Here is a 23,113-nt window from a genome sequence, read left to right on the forward strand (position 1 = left end):
CCAAAAACTAGATGTCGCGAATTCACTTGGTAGATACTCACAAGGAAGATAGAGAGGCTCTGGGATCCGGGAGCCCTCAGTATTCACTATACGGTTTATTTAGTTTTGGCTTGTCTATATAAGCATATAAATTAGAAGACGAAGCTGCCTATTAATATATGGCTAATAAATATATCCTAATATACACATACACATATATATGTATGTGAGTATATTTATGTATGGATGTAGAAAAATTCGTACAAATAGCATAATTTAGTTCATTTATTTGGTAAAGGTAAATTTAGTTCTGTTCTTCTTCTTGAATTTTCGTCGCAAAAGAGCAGAAATGCATTTATCTATCTCTTTCTTGTGTAAAACGTCAATGTAAGCGTGGGTGGGTGTACATTTATGTGAGTGTGAGTGTGTGAGTGTGTGTGTGTGGGTGTGTGGGTGTAATCTTGTTACATTATGCTAATATAGAGTCCAGCTGCATTTTGAAAATGTGGCCAGCTTTTTCGCAGTAGCTTTACTTAGAAATATCAGTGAGATGAATCCTTATAAAGGATGTCATCCACCCACTCACACACACACACACACTTATATATGCTGTTGTTAGTTTTCTATGTGGTTGTTTTCAAGTGTGTCAGTTGTGTCCTTGTTGTGTGTTCATGACATCATCACATCCTCGATCAGCGCTGGATTGTTGCTGGCATTCTCGGTGTGGGCCAGATTCATGGGGAATAGATCCAGATTCGACTTGAATTCGGCAATATCCACAATGGTGGTGGCATCGCCGTCTTCTGGCAGAAAGACAACGTTAAGTTTGTTGGACAGCGCCTGGAAGAGTTCGTCCTCGTCCTGCTCCTCGTCCTCGTCCTCCAAGCTGCTATCCATCTCAACATCATCGTCAGCCTCGTCAGCATCGTCGTCACTGATGGATTTCGCCTCGCTTAGCGTGCGCTGAGCAAGAGCGTTCGTTTCGGCCAACGACTTCTTCTTCGATTTGGCCGTCTTCTCCAGTTGATGGCCAATAACCTGTATGGACACCTTGCGCATGTTGCTGATCTCGTTGTCCAGCAGGAAGGCCACTATTTCGTGTTTTGTCAGAGTGCGCAGCACTTCCACCTGTTGGCGACGACGGTCGAACATATACTCCTCATTGACAATCTCGTTCCAGTTGCGCGACACCTCGGTGACCAGCGCCGTGTCGGCGACCTGCTTCAGCTTGATGAGGGAGTCGCGCGTATGGTCGTAGTCCTCTAGAGACATATCCTCGAGTATCTGCAGCATATTGTTGCGGAACACCTCGATGCGCTTCTCCACGTGGCTGGCCGTGGTGTTTGTCTCCTGCGAATTGACCATGATAGAGTAGCCGGCAATGCCGTAATTCATGCGGACCGTCGCGCCGACGTGGTAGCCCAGCTGTTCCTTGGTGCGCAGCTGATCGAACAGCGGCTCCTCGACGAACATCATCAGCAGATCCAAGATGCACTCCAAACGCACGGTGTTCGGCCCGATCTGATAGTAGTTCGTGATCACAGTGTTCGTATCCTGCTCGTTTAGCGCGTGGCAGCGTATGTAGTGTGCGCCCTGTGGCAACTGCACTGTTCGATCCTCCACATAGTAGTGCTCCTCGATCTGCATGCAGCCGAGGCGACTCAACAGCGTGTTCATCACATTGTGGGCCTGCTCCTCCGTTACGTTGCCCTGCACGAGGCCCTGCACATACAGCTGCTGTGGAAAGAGCGTGGCGAACTCCTGCAGATCCCTTAGTGTGATGTCGTTAAGGCTTTTGTACTTGTCGATCATAAGCCAGCGCAAATGCTCCACTACGCACAGGCGAATATCCCTAAAAATAAAATGGAGAGCCATTAGAAACAGGGTCTCTAACAGAGAGTGCATGTGAGAGAGAGGGAGAGAGGTGTGTGGGTGATTCACCTGTTTAGGGCACGTGGTTTGATTAGCGTATTGAAGTAGGTTTTGCGTTGATCCTTCACAAAGGTGGCCACCATCTCGTCGGTGAGCATTGATGGCACTCTGATCATCGCGTCGGCAATGGACTCGACAAGCAAATGCAGCTTCTCATTGTAGCCATGCACCTGCAGTATGAGACCCTTCTCGCCCACGCTGAAGGTGTAGTTGAGCCCAGCACTGGTGGCTGGATACAGTTCCTCGCTAACGTGGAACTTGACCAGCTCTTCGTACAAGGCGCACATGGTATCACTGTAGGCGGACAAGAGAGAGATGGAGTGAGAGAGTTAATCGGTAATAATTCAAAGTGAGTGAGAGAGACGGGGATAGAGTGCTTACTTTTTGGCACTTTTGCGCTGCAGCGGTGAAATCAGATAGAAGGACATGTATGCCTCGGGCAGCTCGAATTTGTCATCGCCGCGGAACCAGAGCTCACAGATCTCCGATTGCAGCAGTCTCTTGGGCGAATCGGTCAGTACGGGTTTGCCCATCTGGTGCCAATAGATGTCAAAGTTTTTGGTAATGAATCGATTCGATTCAGGCAGAAAGAGTTCGGGCATCTTTTTGGGATCCGATTCGCGCCACAGATGTGTCCACTTCTCTGGCATTGGGATGCTGGTGTATTCCGTGCCAAACCACGGCTCGCGCTTATCGAACACCAAATCCCCGTATTTCCTAGCAGTCAGCATTAGATTAAATTTAAATTCGTTTAGATGGCCGATCAGATAGACCAAATCCTGCTCGTTGTACTCGTAGTACAGATCCTTGCCGGTGAGCACATCCTTGGGCGGAAAGTATTTGCAGTTCAGCACCAGCTGCTGCACATTGTCCATGGCCGGACGCTGTGCCTGAAAGCGAAAGCCAATCTCTTCGATGCCTTGCTGCTCCTCGTAGATAGTGCGTAGAGCCTTCGGATCAGCCTGAGCAATGACTTTCACATAGGCAAACGTGGCCGCTAGGACATCGTCCAAGTTGTTGAAACCCTCGTCGGTTAGATAGATGCACACATTGAACAGACTGTACATTGAGTTGAGATCAAAGCCGTTCTCATCGATGCCAGCGACCAGCTCCAGGGCCCACAGACGACGGCGCAGGTAGGCGCAGAGGCTGCCTTTGCCCTCGTAGCCGAGCAAAAATGAAAGAAATTGGTCCGGTTTGCTGCGATAGTATTTGCGCACGCAGGGCAGCACCCAGGTCAGCTCCAGCTTGGTAACATTCTCCACGGGCTTGACGAAGAACGCGTGCTCATGGAACTCGGGACGAAAGGCATCCCTGTAGCTGAATGTGGACAGATCTGGCGCCACGACCTGATTGCTGGGTATGTCGGCAAAGTGGCGCAGCACCAAGGTCTCCAGCTCGTCGATGGGCAGGCGTGCTTGCACGCACAAGTACATCCGGTTGGCAGCGTAGTGGTCGCGTCTGACCTCGTGCAGCAGCTTGTGCAGCGCGTTGTCGTCGACGTTCTCCTTGAGAGTCTTCATATTGCCCCAGGCGAAGGTGCCGTGGGGATAGCCGTAGGTGGCCAGGCTGGCCAGCAGCTGGTCACGTCTAGTCTCATCCTCCTGCACGATCTGCTGGAATTCCGAGTCAACGGAGCAGCGTTCGCGCTGCATCGCCTCCTGCTTCATCAGTGGGTGCTTCATTAAGGCAGTGAAGTAGTCCAGACTGGAGTCCAAATGCTTCTCGGCCACCTCGAAGTAGAAAACGGTCTCCTCGCAGTCTGTGATGGCGTTCGTGAATCCGCCGCACTTCTTGATATGTGCATCGAACATATTCTCCTCGGGATACTTTTCAGAGCCCATGAATATCATGTGTTCTAGAAAATGAGCCAAGCCCTGATATTCGCGCGGCTCGGAAAATGAGCCGTAATCCAAGAGGATGGCACAGGCGGCCAGTTTCTCATCGCCCTCTTCGCTATCAGAATCCGAAGTACTGTGTCCGCTGCCCGAAGTGGACGTTGTGTACTCGCTTGAGCTGTTCGTGGTCTCAGTTTCTCCAGAAGTCTCGCTTCCTTCGCCGACCGATGACTCTGAAGTAGTGAAGCCATCGTGGGGCACCGGACTCGGATCCGATATGATAAGAGCGCGTAGTCCATTGGGTAAAAGAATTGATCTGCAACGAGTGAAATGAGGGATGAGATCAAGATATAAACCTATATAGACAATAAATGTATGTTAAGAAACTCTTATATCTGTATTTACTACTAGTTCCATTATAGCTCTTATACTCGTTTCATTAAACAACTAATCGCGCCTAAACACTCGTGGACTTGGTGTTTTCTCTTCGTTAAGCTCTTCATCCGCAGCATCGAAAATTAAACACAAATTGTGGCTAGTTAGCAAATACACGTGCCATTTGCATATGCATGCACGTACAAGTCGTATGCTATGTATGTATATGTTTTTGTATAGCTATACTATGATGTGCGTTACTTACTTGTAGAATTTTTTGTCCATCGCCGATTTATCGGGAATGTCCAAGTATATAATTTGCTCCGCCATTGTATAGAGCACTCGTTTATGATTCCTTGAGTTTAGTATTAATTGCTTGTTATTTCGTTTAGCTGCGTGCCGTGCGAATTGACCGTCCGACGACAGTAACAATTTTAAATGACACTGAGAATTTGTTGTGATTGTCCCTGACGACGACAATGATCTGACTGGTAATAGGAAAAATTTGAAGCACTGACTGCTACGGTGGACCCAAAGCATTCACACTCCGGTTACAGTAAATGCGTGGATTGCTCTTTAACTGAGGTTGTCAATAGTAGTTTTATTTAATTTACGTCAAGCCCACTGTCTGCCGCGTGTTTACCGGCCAAGTGATTTTTCACTTGTGTTTTTCACAGCCAGTGCTGTCATAATATTTTGAGTAAATAAAGCTGGATTGCGAAAAGAAGCAGCTAAAAAGAGCTAAACTGAAGAAAATTAAACAAAATCAAGCGACGCTATTTTCTCGGTTAAATTCATATTATTCAATCGTCCCAAATTGTTATTTCATGGTTTATAATTCAAACAAATATATATTTGTTTCATTTAATTCCTTTTTTTAATCATTTTTCCTGAGTACCAGCAATGGCGAAACGAAGTGTAAGCTTATGCCGCAATGGAACTTAAAATAAAGCCAAATTTGACGGCAAAGAAGTAAAATGACAGCACTGTCTAGAGCCAACATATCCAATATATCGATGTTGGTATTAAACAAAAGAGTATCGAAAAAATATATCGGATCGTGTACTGATGAATTAAAAAAAAAAAATTGTAAAAAAAACATTGCACTTGATATTAAATATAGCTAATATTGTTAGATTTTTATACTATATTTAAGATTAAAATACGTGAACAAATAATTCTACCGATGACATCAAATGTAATTAGCAATACTATCGAGGTTGGTAAGTGTTGTTACACTTTGCGGTGGCACTGAATCAGCTGACTGAGAGCCCACTCACATCGCCGATAACGATAGTTAATTGTGACACGAAATGAGTGTGCATGCGTGTTTGTATTAGTGGCCAACGTATATACTTATATATATATATATATATATATGTATATATTTATATATATATGTATATACATATATAAGTATATATATTAGTATATATATTAATGGCAACAACGAAAATAACAAATAAATAAATGACTTTATATGCATACATATGTGCGCTGATAGATGATGCACAAAGATGACATATTAAAGCGATTCCACGTTAAAGGCCAACATCGAAAGCAACGCAAGCAATACAAAAGCACCAATAAAATAAATAATAGGTAAGCTGGAACTGATAAACTTATCAGAATCGACGATAATTCTAATTTCGTCTATGCTTGGCTATGAGCTATGCTCATATATCTGTAACTGCATGTGGAAGTGTGCATGTGTGTGTATGCGGGTGTGTGCGTGTAAAGTTACACCAAACATATAGAGAATCAACTAATAGTTTTGTTATTTTTTTTTATTATTTTACATACAGTTGTCAGCCATTGGAGGCGGCATTGGCTAACGGTTAAGCAGCCAGCTGCACGCAAATCAACAGCAGCAGCAGCCGTAGCAGCAACAGTCGCAACAGCAACAGCAACAGCAACAACGCAACAGCAGCAGCAGCAGCAGCGGCAGCAGCAACGACTTGTAGGCAAACAGGAAATAAGAAATAATTGAATATTCAAAGTACGTGCGGACCCACACACCAAAGTTGTTCGCACTGGCCGACCCGAACAGGAACAATAAGAATTATAATAACAATTATAATCACAAGCAGTGGCTGAGGATGGCCACTGGCAGCAATGATATGCCAGACCATCGAAAGCGCAACACCTTCACCAGCTACGTGGCGCCCATGGCTGGGGATGTGCGCGCCACAGCGGATACGAACGAGTGGTGCCTGCCCAGCGACCTGCGTGACGTGCACCTGGCCACGCCTCGCATGCTGAGCGGCGAGCAAATCGTTGCCTCAGCGCCCGCCTACATGTATTCGCCGATAGCGCCAATGGAGGGCAGCGGCAACAGCAGCAACAGCAGCAGCAGCACCAGCAACAACTTTAACAACAGCATCGGCAATGGGAATGGCAATGGCAACAATAGCAGCAACAGCAGTGCCGGAGGAAGGTACAGCAGAGGTGGCCACAAGGAGGCCACCTTCGGCCTGCTGAGCGTGACCAACTTCAAGCTGGCCTTTGTGCCGCTGCACGGTGGTCAAGGCGCACAGTCGGCACCCTTGGCCAGTGATCTGTACCAGGGGAATAACTTTTTGGGTCGCAACGAGGTGACGCTGAACAACATCGACCAGATCTATACGATTGCCGAGCAGGGCAGAGCGGCGAGTGCGCTCCAGGCGGCGCGCATGGCGGGCACGAGCAGTCGACGGAAAAAGCTGGAGCCCGCCAAGCAGCACAATCTCAACGGCCGGATCGTGGCACTGCACATCATATGCAAGAACTTTCGGCTGCTCAAGTTCGCCTTCCAGCAGCAGGACTCGAAGCTGAGCGGAGCCAGTGACTACGGCAAGCTGATTGCCTCGGCGCTGGCCCGCTTCGCGTATCCGATGCGACACGACCTGAGCTTCGCCTATTCGTATCAGGAGCCCTACTACTCCACCCTGGTCGGGGTAAGCATGTACGCCAGCAAGAACGATTGGGCACGCGAGCTGATACGCTGCGGCGCCACTGAGTGGCAGGTGGTCAGCGCCAGCTCCGTGCCTCTGCTCCAGAACCGTCTGCACGCATCCAAGTACACGCTGCCGCCCCACTTTGTCATACCCAAGTGCTGTGAGGTGGACCGCTTCCTGCAGTTGTCGTTGGCCTTCTGCGACTCGCGGGCCGCCTTCTGGGTGTACAGCTATGGCAGCAGCGCCGCCTCGCTGGTGCGCCTGGCCGAGCTGCAGCCGAGCTCGCAGCAGGACACGAAGCTGGAGAACATTATGCTGGAGCTGGTGCGCAAGTGCGACGAGCGGAAGCAGTTGAAGCTGATACAGCTGACCGACCAGCTGCCCAGCACGCAGGACGTGCAGCGGGCGTACCACAAGCTGCGACGCCTCTGCACGCCCGAAACGCCGGAGAAGTTCATGCTACAGGACGACAAGTATCTGGCTCTGCTCGAGAAGACCAACTGGCTGCTGTACGTCTCGCTCTGTCTGCGGCAAGCCTCGGAGGCGGCCGCCACGTTGCGCGCCTCCGTTACCTGTGTGCTGCAGGAGTCCAATGGCCGGGATTTGTGCTGCGTGATTAGCAGCTTGACTCAGCTGCTACTCGATCCGCATTTCCGCACCATCGACGGCTTCCAGTCTTTGGTGCAAAAGGAATGGGTGGCCTTGGAGCATCCGTTCCAGCGCCGCCTGGGTCATGTTTATGTGTCCAACAGCGAGCAGGCTCCGGACAGTGAACAGAGTCCCATATTTCTACTCTATCTCGACTGTGTGTGGCAACTGCTCCAACAATTTCCGGACGAGTTTGAATTCTCGCAAACGTATTTGACGACGCTTTGGGATGCCTGCTTCATGCCCATATTCGACACCTTCCAGTTTGACAGCCAGGCCCAGCGGGCGCGCGCCGTCAGCGAGGGGCGACTGGTGCTGCGGCCCGTTTGGGACTGGGGCGAGCAGTTCAGCGAAAAGGATAAGATGTTCTTCACCAATCCGCTCTATCAGCGTCAGCGTGGAGATTTGGCTGCCGGTCAAAATTATCGACGCTCCTTGGCCGTGGGTGGGCAACACAAGCTGCTCTCAACGACTGGAACCGGCGGACCTCTGGCAACATCCTCTCCATCGCGCTACACCATCAATCCTCAGCTGTTTGCGACGCAGTCCACCGTGCCGCAAGACCGTTACCTGCAGCCTTCGCATCGCATACTCGATCTGTCCGTGTGGGATCAGTGCTACTATCGTTGGCTTCCCGTGCTGGACATACGTGGAGGTGGACAGCCGCAGGTGGATCTCTTTTATCGCCTGATGCTGAGCAATATCGCCAAGGCGCAGCGCTGCATCGATCTACAGAGCTTCGAGGACCTGCCCGACGCCTTCTACGAAGCGATGGGTGAGCAGCGACCCAGCCCGCAGTCGCAGCGTGACCAGGATCAGCGCCAGCAAGAGGAGCCTGTGGAGTATGTGGACGGTGTGGAGCGACGCCGCAAGCCCGATCCAGGCGCAGGAGGAGGAGGATCGACTGCTAATGGCCTGAATGTGGTGAATGGCGGACCACTGCAGCTATCCACACTCTCATCATTCTTTCCATTCGGCAGCCCCATTGCTGGCGATGCGCCCCACGAGCTGTACGACATTCTCAGCGGTAGCACTGAGCTTTTATTGGACACCTCTTCCATTCTGGACAAGTCGTCCATTGTTTGAGCCGAGTTGCAGCTACAGCTACCGTCTACTCGCTACTTTCTAATCGTGACTCGTTATCCGTTGTAACGAATCGCAGCTACGCAAAAGCTCGCTTTGCGCAATCCTTGTTCCAATCTGCTAATGCTGGTTATTTATGAAGAGCTGAACTTTAGAAGTATTACAAATCTACTTTTTTATATAACTACAAGCACGTATATACATATATGTATGTATCAGCGTATTATATATCGGTTTGTATATATATGTGTATATTTGCTTGTATGGCATATCGCGTTTAACACTTTTTATTATTGTTTACTAATAGGCAAGTTATAGCGCATAAGTCTTTTTTGTTTTATTTTTTTTAATTGTATGTAAAACTATTTCAAACTTGAGAAGAGAAAAACAAACACATAATACCTACAAAACGAACGAAACAATACAATAAATTAATTATTAATAAACAAGTTAATGGAAATCAACAGTAATAATGTTCATATGTATAACGGTAATAACAAATGTTAATTTCAAGCAATATACATATATATATATATATATAGATATATTTGTATGTAAAACAACAACAAATATTAAGAAGCAACACCAACTAAATCAACATGTATTATATATTATATATTGTAATATTTAAAAATAAATGAGAGAAAACATGTAAATAATTTGCGGTCTCTTGAGGGTTAAGCTTTCAAAAAAGCCAACGGCCAGCGACGGGTTAAAGTGGCAAACGGTAAATTGCAAAGCTTGAAGCTCAGTTTTGCGGTCAGCGCTCCGCACAGTGAGCGAGATGGTCGATCAACAGAACAGCAACAGCAAATATATTAAAATCCGACGGCCAGCGAAGGGTTAAAGTGACAAACGGTAAATTGCAAAACTTGAAGCTCACTTTTGCGGGCAGCGCTCCGCTCAGTGTGCAAGATGGCCGATGAACAGAACAACAACTGAGATAATATAAACCGACGGCCAGCGGAGGGTTAAAGTGGCAAACGGTAAGTGGAAAAAGCTCTCAGCTTAGTTCAGGAAGACAGCTCTCAGTGTGCAGGATGGCCGAGAAGCAGCAAGACAAGCAGCAGGCCCAGGAGTCGGAGTCGGCAAGTAGTTCGCGCCCAAGACGTCGTCCACTGCCAATGCCATCGGATGATATGATACGCAATACGATAGCCCGAAGCTTGACACAGATTGTGGTGAACATGCAAAATTCGGAGATGCAGCAAAGATGCCGCGAGCTTTTGCAGATGGAGGACCTGACGCAGGGCGCGCACATTCGAATATTGGCGGCGCTGGAGCAAATCGACGAGCAGCGTGAACGTAAGGCCAGCAAGCAGAAGCGGCGCAGATCCAAAGATCACAATTGAGATATGGCGAACAAATACGTATATATGTAGATATATATATAGATGTACATATATTGAAAGATTCAACAATTAATTTTTAACTATATTTGCTTTTGTTTATTATTGGGTTACTTTTTCGTCGCATCTTTGGCCTCCTCGGCCTTTAGCAGCTCAGAGGTAATCCCCACCTTTTTGAGCTCCTCGATTAGATCGCCGCTCTGATGCATCTGCATCATAATATCACAGCCACCGACGAATTCGCCATTGATAAACACCTGTGGTATGGTTGGCCAATCGGTGTATTCCTTGATTCCTATGTGTGATGAGAGAACGGCATGCATTTAGTAAGATTGTAATACACGCGACTGGGATCTCACTAACCTTGACGCAGTGCTTCGTTTTGCAGGACATCATGTGCATCGTATTGGACGCCATGCATGCGCATGATTTGGACGACAGCATTGCTGAAGCCGCAGCGCGGAGCCTGTGGATTGCCCTTCATGAATACGACCACTTTGTTGGTGCGCACCAGCTTGTCCAGTGTCTCCTTATCCACTGCGGCCGGCGGAGCAGCTGCGTCCGCGCTGTACCACCGTGGAGATGCTACTAGCGCTGGCATCGTGCGCATTGTTGTGGCCAAGTTGTTAGCCAGGCTCGGTCGCAATAAAATTTGACAAATTTTGTTCATTTTTGCTGATATATATATGTGTATTTCCAGGCACAACTTTTTATCAATTGGGAATAATTTTGTTTTATAATGTGTTGTGTTATGTTGACGCAATAAGCTCTAACATATGTGCATTGACGCAATTTTGCGCTACTGTTAACACAAATATGCGCGCTACAGAGAGAGCTATGCTCTAAATTATGTTAGCCGTACTGTTAAATATTCTGCTAGGGACGAAACAGCTCTGTTAGTTTGAATTTGAATCTCGGCTTGGAGTTCTCTCGTGTAGATTAAACTGTAAGTATATGTATATGTATGTATGTATAACACCTGACTATCAATAGTAGCAACAGTACAGTGATATAAAAATAATTTAGCAACAATAGTTGTTAATTATTTAATGTTTAATTTCAGTAATAATATCTAAAACAGAACACTCAATGTGCGCGTAAGTTTGCAAACCTGCACATAGCAATGTTAGGTAACCAAGCCAGCGATTGAGTGAGACTTTTAACAGCGCTGTCAGCCCATGATATTTCAACCTGCTAATTTCCAATAAGAATACAGAGCTACATAAAAATTTATTTATATATGTTTTCAATAAATAAATAATAAATCTGAGTTTAAAGATCATTCTGTTGTCAAATAGTGAGCCAGTTTATGCTGAAACAGTAGATTAGCCAAATGATGATTCTTTGAGCCTTACCTACACAGTTCTCTTGGCAATGCTGCTATATTTAATTTTCGATTTTAAAAATAAAAAACCGTTAAAAGACAAAAACCAAGGCGAGCGTCAATTCATCAGAAAATCGTTTATTTCCAACTGTTTTTATGACCTCAACACCAAAACTTCATAAATATCGTTTACAATTTTGTTTTTGTTGTTTCTTGTTTTTTATTTTTATATTATTTATTTTTTTATTTTTGTGTGTGTGTTTTTAATTGTTTCTTTTTGTTTCAGCCAAGGATTCAGCTTTAGATTTTAGTTAGAATTTTTGTTTGTTATTCCCTTGACTTTTGCTCTCTTGCGTTTCAAAAATCAAAAGAAAGTAAGGAACATTAATGTATGTATAAATAAACGAAAATAAAACATGTAAGTTGTTATATAGGCATGTATATATATATATTATATATATTTTTTTTCGTATTTTCTCTATTTGCATTTTGTTGGCAAAGGAAATTGATTGCTCTTTAAAGGATGCTTAAATACAACTAAAATATTTTTATTTTTGTGTTACATATATCATCTTATATGAAACATATTCCTATTGTATTTAGATGTATAGCTTTCAGATCTTGCGTGAAGATCAACATAATTGCATTAATCGAGGGAGTTTTCTTTGAGTTCTTTTATGTGATAAAGAAAAATAAACAACTAAGAGAACGATAAATTCTGGGTTTGTTTCCTTTAATATTTGAAATAACTAATTTGTGAAGAGGTTAACATTTGCTTGTTGTTCTTGAGCAATCGATGCAAATGATACAAAGTTCCATTTGTAATCATAGTAATAATAATCGTAATAATAATAAGAATCATAATAATGATAATGATAATTATAATAATAATAATAGTAATACATAGTTATATAGTATGTATATAATCATAAGTTCATACGCAGCACTGTTAAATAGAATTTAATTTTCTTAAGTTTCTTCATTGTTTTCTTTGCCTTTTGCATTTCAATTTAGTATTAGATTTTCATTATTTATTTATTTATTTATTTCTGTTTAAACTATAATCGTATGTAGTCGTAATAATAATATTTATACAGTTGCTTGCTGTTAATTATTTCTTTTAGTTTTTATGTTTTGTTTCTGTTTTTCCTCATATTTTCTTGGTGCATAATAATAATAATTATATTATAATTGAATACACGCATAAATCTGTATTTTTTATTCTCTTTTATTTGAATGGGCTTACTTATACCCTGTATTTTGTTTGACAGAGAAAGGGTAGTTTGTTGATGAACTCGTGTGATTTGCATCGAATTTGTGTAAACTATATCAAATGTGTGTGGCCCCTAGCGTGGGTAAACTCTCTAACAATCTAATATCGAATATATAACATATATCGAATATATATATATAAATATATGTAGTCTAAATAAAATCGAAATTAAAATTGACACATTGACAAAATTTAGCCAAGCAAGACAGTTCACGCTCATACACTCTTATACTCTTCCACTCTTATACTCTTCCACTCTAATACTCTTCCACTCTTATACTCGTTCACTCTTATATATAGATGGACAAAAGTGGAATTATCCGTTTAAACTCTTATATTTTTCAACTCCTATGCTCCATTATCCACTCTTCTTCTCTTCCACTCTTATCCTCTTCAATCAATCCCTCTCTCTAACTTTGTCTCTCTCACACACTCAAGCTGAGCTCAGGCTGCTGAGCTTTTACTCTCCCTGCTACCACATCAATACAGTTACAAAACTGTGTCTATATGCGTGTCTCTGTCTGCGAGTTTAACTTTTGACCGTTAGAAATACACTTGTATCTATGTTAGGTGCCTTCTCCAGCTGAGGGCTTACGTTTTGACTAAGAGGCTAGGCCTTTCTCTAATGTATACAAAAATCAAAATAATTAATTTCTTTTTTTTTTCGGGATTGGCACAGTATATATTACATATAATACAAAGGTAAATATCGCTTAGTATTTTCCCTTTTGTTAAGTGCACGAAATGACAAAATAAAAATAATATAGGGCGTAATACCTAAATTTTTACTAGACATGCTGCACACAATAATGATGAACAAACTGTTTGTGAGAACTAAGCAACTCTTCCAAAGTTTTTTTTTTTTTTTCAATCAAAAATTTGTATCGTTATTTTTTTTTTTTATCACATTTATAAAACGCTCGCAATTTGTTCTAATTAGATATAAATGGTCATAGGTTGAATAAATAGTATTACTTGGTAAAAGTTAACTTAGATTTTCTTCTTTATTTTCTTCATCTAAATTTGTAGGGCACATTCAAGTGACAAAAAAAAAAAAAAAAAATTAATTTTCGGATTGTTCTACAATTTTCAATATACAATTTATATATATGTATATATATATATATATTTTTGTTTGGTTTAGTATTCTTAGTATTTTTAGGGTATATTTCTTTTCGCAACAACTACAACATAAATCCGTTACAAAGGTGCATAAACCGAAAGGAACTCAACTTGAGAACAAAATGATAATGGTGTTATTTGTCGGAATTTTCTTGTTAATTATTGGTATTTTTTATTATGTTTTTCTTTTGGTATATATTCTTGGCTAGCTTTCATTTGTAAAATTCGCGAAAGTATTTTTGCTGTTGAACGAAGCGAACGCTTCGCTTTATAAAGTTCTTGTAACAATTTTAAATTTTTGATGATTTTCTAGTTAGATATATATGCATGTATTTATGTATATACATGCATATATATAGAACTGCCGGTAGGGGTGTTTCATTTGAATTGTTCATACTAAAAAGATTTTTTCTTTTTCCTTTTTTTTTTTTTGACATTTATATAAACACTTAAATGGTATTTTTGTTTTTTTTTATTTATTTTTTTTGTTTCTAGCAGAATTGATCTATTTTGTTTTGAGGTTATGCACGCATAGTAAATGGGATGTACATTGACTGATATTTTTATTAAGCATCAAGAGATATTTTAGCATTCATTCAAAATAAATGCTATTTGTTCTTGTATTATTTTTCACTTTAGTTTCTAAAACCCATATATTTGTATATAGATTTTTTTTTTTTGTTTTTTAATATATATTTTTTTTAATATTCTGCTTCTTTTTCTTTATCTTTTGTTTCATGCGCATAATCATACTTTATATTTTGTTTTGGTTTGCTAAGCTGTTAGGTGGAAAATCGGAAACACATATGTTATGCTATATATGTTTAGTATTTTCTGCAATTTCCTCATATATATGTACTACAAGTGGTAGCTGTAACTGTTCCTCTCGCTTCACTCGAAAATCGGAGATAAAATTGAAACTAAAAAAAAGAAAAAATACTAAAGAAAAAGCGCTTTGCGCTAAGTTTCCAGAGAACTTGGAAAGTATTTTTTTTTTTTTTTTTTTTTTTTTGTTTTTTTTTTACTTATGGCATGGTCTAAGCTTATCGGTGTACCGTGTTATTGATGCATAAATACCAATAGATCTCTTTTTATATTTCGTTCGGTATTTTTTCTGGTATCTTGTTTTATTCATATTCAAGTGTTTTTTGCAGTTTTACAGCAAATAATTTGAAATATTGGTATTTCCAAGTATTTGGAGATCGAAAACTTGCAAAGTTTTTTCAACAATTTAGTTATAATATCTAAGCATATATATATATATATTCATATACATATATATTTATTTTTGCTGGATAGTTTGCCACGTTTTGTAACGTCTTAAATAAGTATAAAGCACAAAGTGTTGACTTTTTATTTCGAATACAGTTTTTCGTTTGTTTTGTTTTTGAATTGATTTCTTCATCTTCTTCATAGTTCTAAATTATATAGGCGTACACTAAAACTCCTCTTCTTCCTCTTAAACTTTTTATATAGATTTCTTTAAGCTGTTGTTGCTCTTGTTGCTGTTGCTTAAGCATAAAACTCCGTCTTTCCTTGGGTCTTATAGGCCTCCTCCTCGATTTTGTACATATCCATAAGCTGTTAATGTGAAGTGTTGTTAGTTTTGATCATTGATCAGGGATCAGTGATCAATGTTCAGCAGCAGCATGATATATATGTGTGTGTGTGTGTGTGTTTGGGGGGAGAGAAAAGAGAAAAGAAGAGAGAGAGAATGGAATTTTGTTCGGTTAATTTTGGACATGATTTCGGTTGCGTTTCAATTTAGACGCACAGCAAAACGTTTAGCGAATAGCGGTAAATGTTCAAAATGTTATGTTAAAATGAAATTGTTTGTTTGATTTTTTTTTTTTTAGCATAAAATTGTTAAACGAGTGTGTGAAAGCGAGAGAAAGAGAGTGGGAGAGAGAGAGAGAGAGAGAGAAACACAGAGATAGACTAAGAGAGAGATAGAGAGAGATAGAGAAATGTAAGACTAAACAGCTCAAGTATGAGTAGTACAATAGTTAGACAGATATTATATATACGAGGTGTGTTCAAAGAATGATATGAATTTTCGATTTTCACGGACTATGTGTTATCGATTTTCGTTACTTTTTTGGCATTATGCTTTCGCTCATATATTCCATGCTTTGGCTCATCTCAGATGGATTCTAAAAACTGGAACATTGAAATTCTTTTTGGCCAAATGCAAGAGATCAATCAACTTCTTTCTTGTGAGTTTCGAAGGATCTGAAGAGGTTCCTTAGAACAGCAGCTAAAGAAAATATTGATGAAGGTACAGCTGATTGAAAGAAACCATGATATAATGTCTAATGGGGATTTCTTTATAGACACAAAATAGATATATTGATCAATTATTTTGAGCAGACCTCGTATATATATATATATGTAGTAGAGCTGCCTCGTTCTTTTGCTGGGAATTCAAGTTAACTGCCAAATACAAATACTAGAATTTCAACCAAACCGAAAAAATACTAGATGAAATCTTAAAAACAAAAGCAACAAAACAAAGTTTCTATACAAATGTTTTTGGAAAGAGAAAACAAGACGAAGCAAACGAAAAACAAATTTAAAACAATTTTTGCAAAATTAAATTGAAAAACAAAAAAATAATCAAATAAAAACGTAGAACAAATAAATACACATATATACACATATATAACATAAATTGATATATATATACATATATAGAGAAAAAAATGGATATAGATAATTACATCTTAGCAGTTAGTTAAAATTTTATTAGCAGCTACTCATGAATTTGCATTATTCTCGATTATTTCGATATTCGTTTTATAATATTTCTCTGCATTTAGGCTTTTATTTTTTGGTATATTTCTCTTCTTTTTTTTTTTTTTTTTTTGCTCAAATAAATAGAGTTGTTTTGTAGCGACTAGAACGTTGTGTGTGTGGTCTGAGTACTCGCTACTCGTGACTCGTTAAAGTTTTTCTTTTTGCTACAATTAAAACTAGCTGTACGAAACACTGTAAAGCATCGGCTAGCCGGTTAACGTTTAACCGATCAACGTAATTTGTTTTTTGGTATTTGATATTGTTATTATTTTTGTTATTGTTTGATAATCGTTATCGGTTTTTTGTGGTCTAAAGTACAGTCTCAATACTGGTTATAGTGTCGGTCTGCGGCCGTGTTTCATTTAGTACCTTTTGCACATCGGTACTAAATTCCTCAACCTGTTTAGCGTGTGCCAATTTCAATTTTTCCATGGCGCGACCCTGCTTAACGCCGATTTGCTGTGAATAACGATAAACGATAAACGATTAGTATTGCATTGCATTCCATTAAGGAACAATTGAGGTAGGCAGCATTAGGAAGGATTTGAGGGTAAATGGGGGAGATGAGAAGTGAGGTACTACATTTATGCGCGGTAAAGTCGACTGAGTGAAGAGGGATCAAATGCAAATAGAGTATAAAATGCAGAAAATAATTCAACAAATTGATGCAGGATTTGTGGGATCGACTTGGAATCTACTATATAAGAAGTCTTCGGGATATATAGGCGAGATATCTGAGGTAAATTTCCAACAAAAACCAACGTGTGGATAATGGGAAATGTATCTTTCCAAGGGTAGACAAAAAGTTGTTTTGAAAGAGAGCTTTCTACATCTAGACTATAATTCTACATCTAGGCTATATTTGAAGTTGTCCTACCTTTTTCTCCTCCATAAAGCGTTTGACATTGTTCTGACGCTTTTCGCGCAGACGACGATCCTTTTCGTTTTTGGTCTTAAGGGTCTTGTCGTTTTGGACTTCCTTGGCGGTGTCAGCCGAAGTCTTGGCCTGCTTGGCATTGAGCTCTTTGATATCCCTGTGGGTGGAAATATGTAAATGAGTAGCCTTAGCGTTAAGAGTGGGTGTGTGCATTCACCTGGCATGACGGTCCTCGAGCTGCTTGATCTGGGCCGCCTGTACGGTCAGCATGAGCGCCTTCATGGCGTCCTGGGAGTCCTGGACATGCTGGCGCAGCATGTCCCATTCCTCCTTGCGGTGGCGTGCAATCATGTCGGTCCACTGCTTGGTCTGGTCGTTGATCGCATTCTTAATGGTCGCATCGTTGCGAATATCATCTTTGCTCTTGCCCTTGATCAGCTTGTCGATGGCCGCATTTTGGGTCTTCTGCACCGAGGTGCGCTCCTTGGCGTGCTTCTTGCGCAGCGTGTCCAGCTCCTTGATCTGCTTCTTGCCGACCTTCTGAAAGCCCTTCTCCTGCCGCAACGATTCGAGGGTGACCGGCTCGAAGACAAGCGGCGGCTCCTTCTTCTCCTCCTCCTTGGCCTTGCCGGCGTCGCGAGCGGCCCCGCCGCTCTGCTCCTCAATGCCCAGCGCCTTCATTTGCTCGTTCTGCTGTTTGGCGGCGCCGGCAAAGCCGCGCGGATCCGACAGCATGGCCATGAAGTCCTCAAAGCCATCAGGTACATAAATCTTCAATTCGATGTTTACAAACAGCATGGGCAACGACATCGGGAAATTGGCCTCGGTACGCAGCGAGACGTGGCGGTAGCCAGCCTGCAGGCCATCCAGGGGCAGGATGCGTTGTCCAATCATTTTGCCGCTCTCCTCATAGACGCCAAAGCGCAGCACCGCCAAATCGGGCAGCACCACCTTGCGGAACACGAACGGATCCTCGTTGTAGACGGGATTGAGCCCGTTGTTGGGCACCAGGCGCGTGCGGAACTCCTTCTTCACAGTGTCCGACGGCAGGCCAAACATGTCCACCTCCACGTAGGTGCCCACCTTCTTGTCCGACAAGAACTGGCCGGCGATCACCTTCACCGAGCACTGGGCCGCAATCACACCGTCCACCGGAGCATCCGCGAACGGATCGAAGTCCTTGTCGGCGCGTCGCATAAAGTCCGGCTTCAGCAAGTAGCCGCAGCCGCCATTGTATTCGAATTTGCCCTGATTCAGTTGCATGGGCAGATCGGATGTCTGGAAATTCAATGAGACCATCTGGCAGCCAGCGTTCCAAAATACCTGCGGCATATAGTTGGACGAGTCGGCTCGCGTGCCCTTCGGATAGATGCGCGACATTTGACGCTTGTTGTAATTGACAAAGTCGATCGAGCTCTGCTTCAAGTAATTCATTCCCGCCGATTCCGCAAACGACGACATGTTGTGGGCTATGTTCTTTTCTGAAAGTGTAAATTGCAGAGTGTTATTGAAATTGGGTAGAAGTTAAAATTGGCTCTATGCATATGGAAAGGTATATATGGAAGATTCTAGGAATTTTAGTTTATACTAAGGGGATATACAGAGTCTATAGCTAGTACAGTTTTGATGTTGGGCTCAACAAGTATTGCTGCTGAGTCACTGATTACCTTCCCTATACATAGACGTATAACGACGATTATTGGGGCTCTGTCCATTCTCATTCCTTGACTAGGTTTCGAATGTTCTTGTTCTTGTTTTGTTCTCACAATCTTATAACTGTTTTACTATTTAATTTCAAGCCAATATTTCTCTCCCTCTATCTACCAATATCTTCTTATCTTTATACATATAAGCTCCACGTCTGTCTGTCGCATTGGCTTTTGAAACTTTTTTATTTCACCTACGCTTTCATTCAGTTGCTTCTCTCTCTATGTCTCCGTGTCTCTCTCTCTCTCTCTCTCTCTCTCACACTCACTCTCCCTCTTTCCATCTCTCGCTTTCTCTCTTGTCTCTCTTTCGCATTGGCTTTTAAAATTAGTTTTATTTATCCTAAGTTTTCGTTCAGTTGATTTTCTCTCTATGTTTCTCGCTCTCTCTCTCTCTCACTCTCTCTGTCTCTGTCTCTGTCTCTGTCCCCATCACACACTCTCTCTTCTGCTCCCTCTCACTTTCGTTTTCTCTCTTTCTTTCATTCGATTCCTCATTCTCTTCCTCTCTAGATCTGTATTTCTTTCTTCTAGCTCTACAACTCCCACTCTGTCTCTCCCTCTCGCTCTCTCACTCACACTGATAGCATTCACACTCTCCCACTTACCGATTGCCTTGTCGAAGCCCTGGAATTTGATGGGCTGCGCATAATTGACCATGGATGAGAGCCAGGGATGCACATTGGTGGTGGAGCCGCTGTAGTTGGCAGCAGCTGCTTCCGCCTCGGCACCGCCTGCGCCCTCGGCTGCGGCATCGGCGGCAGCTGCCTCTGGGACGGGCGCCGGGGCAGCAGCGGTCTCTGGTGGCTTGCCTGCGCTGGCATCCTCCTCGGGATCGTCGTCGGTCTTCAGCTCGCCCTTGAGCCAGAGCTCCAGTTCGACCTTCTCCACCTCGGGCTTCATGCGTTTGTTTTTGATGAGAATCTTGCGCTTTAGCTTGCACGGCGGCGGCAGCGGTAGACCCGGTTCGAGCTGATAAGCAGACTTGATTAGCTCTCGCTGGACTAAAGGAAAATCACCAAGATACCCACCGGATGATCCGGCAGAGGCTCCTTCAGTAGCAGATCACCAAAAAAGTCATCACAGTATTTAGCTAATTTGTATTGCTGCGCCCGATTGCAATGATTCTCAAAGGACAGAATCACCGGATATTCCGACGAGACGAAAGCGCAATCCGCTATGGCCTGAATGCAATCCTAAATGGAATAAACATATTGATTCAGCAAACCTTTTCTCTCTCTCTCTCTCTCTCTCACTCTCTCTTTATTTACCTTAAACAAGATTTCCGTACAGTAGGCGTGGCCGTGAGTAACAATCGGCTCCTCATCCTCGCCCTTGCCATTCCAGCAATCCAGCTCAACGCAGCGACAGCCCGCGAGCAGAGTCTGCCGGTACATTTCGACGGAGCTCTTGCCGCCGATCTGGCGTCCGGACAAATACGTATTATGCGAACTATTGATATAGTAATGCGCCAAGGGCTGGTCCATTTCCATATAGAAGTCGAGGCGATCCAGAAACACAGGCGCATTCTCATCGGACATCAGGTAGCGCTTGAACCCGTCCAACGAGAGTTGTCCTGCAGAGTAGTAAATAGTTTTATGGATATGTGCATGGATTTAGATTATGCTCATATGCCCCATACCATTCTTCTTCTTCTCCTCATCGTTCTCGTAGTCATTGATAATCTCCGTGCAGCGTTTCTCCTCATACAGCGGATAGAGGATCTCGTTCATGCGCGGATCGCGCTGCTTTTCGTTCATGAACTGTATGAACTGTTCCAGACTGATAAAATCCTGTTTGCCCTTTGTGCTGCATAAGGGGAAGTCGAGATCAATTTTAAAATGTGAAATGAAGAAAATGGGGGAGATTTGCCCTAGCTTTAGTCTCTAAGAATGACTGAACTACTAATAATACTGGGTATTCTGGAAATAGTGGGAACAGTTGCAATAACGGATTTTCAAGGGATTTACTGGGAACTACTACTAAATAGTTGGCACACTTTAAATAGATCTTTGATTATAGTAAACAAGTCAGACAGGATAATCATTTCCCGGGGATATCATCTATGTGGGAGCTGGGAACAGTGCTCAACTTGTTTGACTTACATCGATGTGAATAGCTCCTCGATATCGTTGCGGGGACAGACCTTGTGGTAGAGCGCATAAAACTTATCAAACGTGAACTGTTCCTTCGTCATTGTCGCATTCTTATCGTCCGGCAGGCCCGCATCCTTGATGCACGTGTACACCAGCTTCTCAGTTTTGCCAGATGCGAATGTTTTGGCCAGCGTCTTAACTGGTATCTTGCCACTCTTTTCCACACAATAGCTGAGACGCATCCAACTTGAATGAATTGAATGAAATCGAGAATTGAGTCAAGTGAACTAAATACAAAGAGGTCAAGATATGGATATATAAATAGTCCTACTGTGATATTACGTACATGCATAAAGTATTTAGTATAAATATGAATTATACTTTACCTTCGAGCAGAGCGTTTGCTGGGCCATGATTTGGTTAGCCAATTGATTAATATTAATATAAAAACTGAGAAAGCTGAACTAAGAAGAAATGAAAATCTGAGAAGACTTTAGACTTACCACATCTAAAGGAAATGATGGACTCACTCATTGAATAATGCTTATACATATCTCCTTTCCCACATCCCAATACATAAAAATTTCTACTCAAACTCTACCCATAGTAAAAGTTCTTTCTAGAGTACTATGTATATGGTTCCATTCAAAATAATTTCACATAAAACTGCATTTTAATTGGAGAAGGCTTTCGAAACACTTCAACTATAAGTGAACAAAGCGCAAGAGCAAATAAGACTGTTTCAGTTGACTTGACTAGGAGATACCCTTGGAGCATATTCATAGCTCTACTCTATGTCTTCTTCTTAGATATGCTGATATATCTAGATTATATTCTGAAATAGCAGGGCACGAGGCTCGAACTCTTAGAGGTCTTCAGATCAATGTCTGAGTACGTACTGCCTAACATCTCGCAGAGAGCTCTAAGGGGTATGCTCATAAAAGAGCGCACTTATTTTCCGACTCGATGGCTCATATACAATTGAAAGGGAGCCGAAATTAAAGTGTAATTAAAATCGATATTGAAAATGTAATTGCAGTTCGTAATTTGCAATTCGCATTTCGCAATTCGCAATTCGCAATTCGCAATTTGCAATTTGCAATTGGCAATTAATTGGCAACCCAAATGATCGATGGGGCGAAAGTGCATTACAGCTGGCGGCGGCAACAATTCATTTAAAAGAATGTCTTGAGCTTAAATTCAATTTGTGCTGGCAACTGAGCTGACCTCCTTCACTCGGACTCAGTGCAGGACACTCGTTGGTCATGCGATGGACATTCATTACTTAGCGCAGGATTTGCGTGTGCTCCACCTGTGTGTGTGTGTGTGTGGGTGTGTGTGTGTGGGTGGGTGTGTCTGGCCACTCGAGAGACCCAATAACCTCATTCAAAGCTAGCCCAGGGTTAAGTTAGACAAGTAATTGCAGTTAATGCCTCAAGACCTTGCCCTGTCCCTCCCTGCCCTATCGCGTCCTGTCCTGTCCATAAGGAGAACAATCAACAGTTAACAATCAACAATAACAATTTTTGCAAACTGGGTCAACGCATTGCCAATGCAAACATTTAATTGCTGCCGCCGGTTCATCAGCCCTTAGACTTCCAATTCGCTTGCAAACGGACCTGTGAGTCTGTCAGCGAGAAGCTTTAAGAGAAGTGCGAAGTAAATTATTATTACAGATAATGCATAGAGATGCAGGGGGAGGGAGAGAGAGAGAGAGAGAACAAGCAGCAATAAGTAGTTCAGTGCGAGAGAAGCGCTGTGAGAAGTCAAGTTAAGGAA

General features: G+C 42.5%; 5 protein-coding genes across 11 annotated transcripts in view; 2 read left to right on the plus strand and 3 right to left on the minus strand.

The window, feature by feature from the left end:
* Positions 1-246: 246 nt before the first annotated feature.
* Nrd1 (Nardilysin) lies at positions 247-4,841 on the minus strand. The gene is made up of 4 exons (XM_018015063.2): positions 4,390-4,841; positions 2,293-4,065; positions 1,921-2,205; positions 247-1,831 (listed from the first exon to the last, which is right to left on the minus strand). The coding sequence occupies exons 1-4, from the start codon at positions 4,662-4,664 to the stop codon at positions 649-651; spliced, it is 3,516 nt and encodes a 1,171-aa protein (XP_017870552.1). The 5' UTR covers positions 4,665-4,841; the 3' UTR covers positions 247-648.
* Positions 4,842-5,328: 487 nt separating this feature from the next.
* LOC108618889 (myotubularin-related protein 10-B) lies at positions 5,329-9,251 on the plus strand. 4 transcript variants are annotated; one of them, XM_089475668.1, is made up of 3 exons: positions 5,329-5,347; positions 5,629-5,726; positions 5,930-9,251. In XM_089475668.1, exon 3 carries the CDS (start codon positions 6,224-6,226, stop codon positions 8,792-8,794), a length of 2,571 nt encoding a protein of 856 aa, XP_089331794.1. In that variant the 5' UTR covers positions 5,329-5,347; positions 5,629-5,726; positions 5,930-6,223; the 3' UTR covers positions 8,795-9,251. The 4 variants fall into 4 exon arrangements, with proteins under 4 accessions (XP_089331794.1, XP_089331792.1, XP_089331793.1 ...); XM_089475667.1 differs by lacking the exon at positions 5,329-5,347 and adding an exon at positions 5,409-5,453; XM_089475666.1 differs by lacking the exon at positions 5,329-5,347 and having other exon boundaries at positions 5,396-5,726.
* A 280-nt stretch (positions 9,252-9,531) lies between these two features.
* On the plus strand, positions 9,532-10,228 carry LOC108618022 (uncharacterized). The gene has a single exon (XM_018013926.2). It carries the CDS (start codon positions 9,832-9,834, stop codon positions 10,141-10,143), a length of 312 nt encoding a protein of 103 aa, XP_017869415.1. The 5' UTR covers positions 9,532-9,831; the 3' UTR covers positions 10,144-10,228.
* Grx5 (Glutaredoxin 5) lies at positions 10,213-10,936 on the minus strand. The gene is made up of 2 exons (XM_018015088.2): positions 10,504-10,936; positions 10,213-10,435 (listed from the first exon to the last, which is right to left on the minus strand). Exons 1-2 carry the CDS (start codon positions 10,808-10,810, stop codon positions 10,251-10,253), a joined length of 492 nt encoding a protein of 163 aa, XP_017870577.1. The 5' UTR covers positions 10,811-10,936; the 3' UTR covers positions 10,213-10,250.
* Positions 10,937-11,698: 762 nt separating this feature from the next.
* norpA (no receptor potential A) overlaps positions 11,699-23,113 on the minus strand; it is a 64,420-nt gene continuing 53,005 nt past the window's right edge. For all 4 annotated transcript variants that reach the window (XM_089475662.1, XM_018015065.2, XM_018015067.2 and 1 more), the window contains 9 exons: positions 21,344-21,580; positions 20,881-21,047; positions 20,510-20,814; positions 20,270-20,434; positions 19,847-20,210; positions 17,750-19,013; positions 17,533-17,689; positions 17,025-17,114; positions 11,699-15,440 (listed from right to left, as the gene is read on the minus strand). In XM_089475662.1, coding sequence (XP_089331788.1) covers positions 15,372-15,440; positions 17,025-17,114; positions 17,533-17,689; positions 17,750-19,013; positions 19,847-20,210; positions 20,270-20,434; positions 20,510-20,814; positions 20,881-21,047; positions 21,344-21,580 — 2,818 coding nt within the window. In that variant the 3' untranslated portion in view covers positions 11,699-15,371. The remainder of the gene's footprint in view (positions 15,441-17,024; positions 17,115-17,532; positions 17,690-17,749; positions 19,014-19,846; positions 20,211-20,269; positions 20,435-20,509; positions 20,815-20,880; positions 21,048-21,343; positions 21,581-23,113) is intronic.

This window comes from Drosophila arizonae, chromosome X (assembly GCF_054131065.1).
Source record: "Drosophila arizonae isolate 15081-1271.41 chromosome X, UAZ_ARI_1.0, whole genome shotgun sequence".
Lineage (NCBI taxonomy): Eukaryota > Metazoa > Arthropoda > Insecta > Diptera > Drosophilidae > Drosophila > Drosophila arizonae.